The sequence below is a fragment of the Camellia sinensis genome, chromosome 8 (assembly GCF_055761805.1).
Source record: "Camellia sinensis isolate YWXY chromosome 8, ASM5576180v1, whole genome shotgun sequence".
Taxonomy (NCBI): domain Eukaryota; kingdom Viridiplantae; phylum Streptophyta; class Magnoliopsida; order Ericales; family Theaceae; genus Camellia; species Camellia sinensis.
In genome coordinates this window covers 95,779,481-95,781,595 of record NC_138968.1, presented here as the reverse complement: position 1 = coordinate 95,781,595, position 2,115 = coordinate 95,779,481, and the positions used below count along the sequence as shown (strand labels likewise).

Genomic DNA, 2,115 nt, shown 5'->3' with positions numbered 1-2,115 from the left:
TAACTGAATTTTCAATTCTTTTATTTCAGTGGTAGACATACGGTAGGGAGTTTAGAAATTGGTCGAGTTCCTGGTATTACATCAATTGTGAATTCGATTTCTCTATCAACAAGTTGGCCAGGTAATTCATCCGGAAACACATCAGGAAAATCTCTCACCACTGGTATATTGTCTAAAGTAATGTCTACCATTGGTTCGGTTTTCACACTACACAAATACCCTTAACAACCCTTATTCATTAGTTTTCGGGCTTTCATGGCAGATATAAGGTATGGTGGTGAGACTACCCCTTTTCCTTCAAAATAAAATTCCTCTTGCCCGGGAGGTCGGAATATTACTCGTTTCAAGGCACAATCAATAGTTGCATGGTATTTAGCTAGCCAATCCATACCCAAAATAACATCGAAATGTCCTATGTCTAAAGGTATTAAATCAGCATACAAGGTAGCATTCCCGAGAAATAATTCACATGCAATAAATACAGTTGAACATAGCATGGATCCCCCCGTAGGTGATGCAACACATAGTATATAATTCAATGTTTCCATAGGTCTATTCAAAGTTTCAGCAAAGACCATAGAAATAAATGAGTGTGTAGACCCGGAATCAAGTAAAGCATAAGCAGGTTTACCACAAATGGAGATTGTACCTGACACCACGGCCTCAGTTTTCTGAGTATCCCCTGGAATCAATGCAAAAACCCTTCCTTGCCTTTGATCATTTCTTGTGGCAGTTGATGCTGCAGCTGGTTTTTTTGTGGGAGCTGACCCAACCGAGCCTGTGGCACCTCTGTTGCCACTCTGACGTGGTTGTGTACAATCCTTGGCAATGTGCCCAAACTTTCCACAGTGATAACAAGCCCCTGTCGCACGATAGCATACACTTCCATGTTTCTTTCCACATATAGTACAAGCTGGTATTGAATTACCACTTTGGCTTGAACCGGTATTATTAGAACTCCCCGACTTGAACTTCTTGTTCATTGACGTAGTTTCCTTACTAAATTCTATTTTCTTCCTTTCCATTCGAAGTTTTGTTTACGGTTGGCCACATTTCTCTCTGCTATTAGTGCCCTATTAAGTACATCCACATACGTCGGCAATTTGAGTACATTAACCTTATCTAGAATTGGGTCACATAAACCTCCTTCAAACTGTCTAGCCTTCTTATAATCTGTGTCTACCATGTTGGGTGCAAAGCAAGCTAATTTTGTAAACTGAGCCTCATATTCAGCAATTGATTTATTTCCCTGCTTGAGCTCCATGAATTTAGCTGCCTTTTTATCCCTCACACATTAGGGAAAATATTTCTCATAGAAAATTTCCAGAAAACGAGCCCATGTAACATCCTTATTATCATCTCACACTAACATCCACCAACGTCTGGCATCATCTTCTAGGGTGAATGCTGCTGTAGACGCGCCCGTGGGCCTCATGCTACAGTTCGGACTCGATTTGTGTCACGGTTCTTAATCTGAACCAAAGAGTCCAAATCTGGCAAATCGTTTTGAGAAACAGATTTTTGAAAAAGTAGTGCCAAACATGGACTGCTTTGCCAGATACAGAGTCGCCACCTAAATATTTTAAAATGGGGAAATTTAGGAAACCCTGACTCGGTGCCGAAGGCCACGTGTCCGTCATCACCAAAGTTGCCTCGGCTCGGGAACTTGGGTACGATCGGGGAAGGTCAGCTATGAGCACCCCCTCTCGCCCGGTCTGAAGACCGACCTCTACTAACCGTGATATCCAGTTTTGACAACGTTATGTGTTCCTATTCTGGTTATTAGCCTAGAATTACTATGTTATGCGCACAGCAAACAAGTATAGACCAAATCGCCCAAATTGGAACAAAACATTTCATGTTTGTTTTGAAAATGGTTTGCTACTCGCAAGTAGGCTAAAATGCAGATTTTGCCACCCTCAAGTGGGCTTTTAGAAAAGATGATTTTGCCACTATCTAGTGGGCTTAAAACTCACAGTTTTAATGCATTATTCCAATTTAGGTAATTCAACCTCCATCCACAGGCATTCAAGCAGTTATATCACATAAGCAGCTAGCCTCATGGTAATCATATTGTCATGGCAACACTCACACGCATGCGATATGCTAAAGCAT

General features: G+C 41.3%; 1 protein-coding gene across 1 annotated transcript; it reads right to left on the bottom strand.

Annotated features, from left to right (window-relative positions):
* Nucleotides 1–221: 221 nt before the first annotated feature.
* LOC145797894 (uncharacterized) lies at nucleotides 222–983 on the bottom strand. Its single transcript, XM_082885332.1, has one exon. The coding sequence runs from the start codon at nucleotides 981–983 to the stop codon at nucleotides 222–224; it is 762 nt and encodes a 253-aa protein (XP_082741458.1).
* Between the last annotated feature and the right edge of the window lie 1,132 nt (nucleotides 984–2,115).

What these genes read in the sequence shown, in the direction of transcription:
- LOC145797894 (XM_082885332.1), bottom strand. Translation starts at nt 983, where the DNA reads ATGAACAAGAAGTTCAAGTCGGGGAGTTCTAATAATACCGGTTCAAGC.